This window comes from Triticum dicoccoides, chromosome 1B, assembly GCF_002162155.2.
Source record: "Triticum dicoccoides isolate Atlit2015 ecotype Zavitan chromosome 1B, WEW_v2.0, whole genome shotgun sequence".
NCBI classification, from domain to species: Eukaryota; Viridiplantae; Streptophyta; class Magnoliopsida; order Poales; family Poaceae; genus Triticum; species Triticum dicoccoides.
In genome coordinates this window covers 655,139,147-655,141,042 of record NC_041381.1, presented here as the reverse complement: position 1 = coordinate 655,141,042, position 1,896 = coordinate 655,139,147, and the positions used below count along the sequence as shown (strand labels likewise).

The 1,896-nt window shown below is 52.7% G+C and overlaps 1 protein-coding gene across 4 annotated transcripts in view; it reads left to right on the top strand.

Moving 5' to 3' along the window:
* Positions 1–258: 258 nt before the first annotated feature.
* LOC119349431 (O-acyltransferase WSD1-like) overlaps positions 259–1,896 on the top strand; it is a 12,828-nt gene continuing 11,190 nt past the window's right edge. For all 4 annotated transcript variants that reach the window (XM_037617467.1, XM_037617468.1, XM_037617469.1 and 1 more), the window contains exons 1-2: positions 259–551; positions 660–1,271. In XM_037617467.1, coding sequence (XP_037473364.1) covers positions 297–551; positions 660–1,271 — 867 coding nt within the window. In that variant the 5' untranslated portion in view covers positions 259–296. The remainder of the gene's footprint in view (positions 552–659; positions 1,272–1,896) is intronic.

The window sequence follows — 1,896 nt, the reverse complement described above, 5'->3', positions numbered from 1 at the left end:
GGGAGGTTAGTGAGTGAGGGCAGTCAGAAGCGGGCTTGGATCGGTCCGGACTCCCACAAACGTACCCACTTTTGTCTCCGGTTTGAGGAAGAAATCGCGTCCAGACCGCTCCGCAGACTGATACAGGTCGGCATTGGATGCCTTCCGCAGTCCGGACAGCTGGAGGTTTGCCGGTGGGCGTTGGATGCCCTTATCAGCAACAGTTGTCCTCACCCTTTATATTACACCAGCCACGCCATTCATGCATGCAGTGATCGATCGAGTGGCTAGTGACTCTTCTTGAAACTAAACTGGCTATGGGCAGTACCGGTAGCCCCTACTCGGTAGCCGCTCTACCAACAAGCGGCCGGCCACTCCCGATACGCACGCCAAGATCAGCGACGGCGTCTGATGATTCCGCGGCGGAGGAGCCCGTGAGCCCGACTGCAATACTCATGGACGCTATATACATCGTGGTTACAATCGGGCTTGGCTGCCCCGTAAACCTCCCCGTCCTCAGGGCCGGCCTCGCCACCCAACTTGCGCGTTACCCGCGCTTCCGCAGCATTCAGGTACACATACATACAATACACTCTTACCATTTGATTGAAACCTATGCTTAGCAACACTAGCTAGGTTTAACCCGTGAGCGCGCGCTTGCATGCATGCATGCACGGCAGGTGACCGACGGGTGCAAGAACCCACGGTGGGAGCGCACGGCGGTGAACGTGGACGACCACATGATCGTCCCGACGCTGGACCCCGTCGCCGTGGAGGCCGACCCGGACCAGGCCGTGGACGACTACGTGGCCTCGCTGCCCGAGCTCCCCATGGACCGCTCCCGCCCGCTCTGGGAGTTCCACTTCCTCGACTTCCCAACCTCCGATGCCACCTCCACCGTGGTGATCCGCGTGCACCACTCCCTCGGCGACGGGACGTCGCTGATTATGCTCCTTCTGGCGTCCGCGCGCAGTGCCTCCGACCCGACACGCCTGCCGACCATGCGGGAGTTGACGGTGCGCACGGGCGCCATCTACAAGCCGTGGCGCCGGCAGCCACCGTCGGCGGGCGCCCTGGCGGCATCCGCGGCATGGGTCTTTTCCTATCTTGTGCTCGCGTGGAATACCGTCGTGGACGTCGCCTCCTTCGCGGCGACGGCTGCGTTCTTGGGAGACCCACACACTCTGTTCAGACGTGCGGATCACGATGTTGCGTTCATCTCCCCCAGGCGCTTCGTGCGCCGGAGCCTTAGCTTGGACGACGTCAGGTTCATCAAGAATGCCATGAACTGCGTAAGTAACTAAGTATATGCATGATCTAGCAATCTACCTACCAGTTTGATCGTATAAGGACAGCTCTAGCGGATCCCCTAAATTTAAGAGCAGTAAACGGCCAAGTAAACCTTATTGAAGTATTTTTACTTCTCTAATTTTTTATCGTTTCTAGCCAATTCCTAAATTTAGCGGAGTAAAAAAATCACAAATTATTCCAATTCTTGTTTACCTAATACTCCCTCCGTTCCAAAATAGATGACTCAACTTTATACTAACTCCAAAGTTAGTACAAAGTTGAGTCATCTATTTTGGAACGGAGGGAGTACATTGCAACTACATATTAGCACACATATAAAACCCAAACATAATAAATAAGTTCCACACAATTCATTGCAAATTGATAGTTTGCAAATCAAATTATTCAAATTCAAACACACCACATGGTTCAAATGAAGTAAATATCATGATAAAAGAACAAAAACGAAGTGCTATGGAGATGCCAACTACAATTTTGAAGTCATCATCATGTTCTTCCTCCTCGGATGACGATGAGTCCCCAAAGATCACCTCTCTTACCATCGTCATCTTTAATTCAAACGATCTGGTTCAATTTAGTTGGACAAAACAAAACAAGACACCCCCC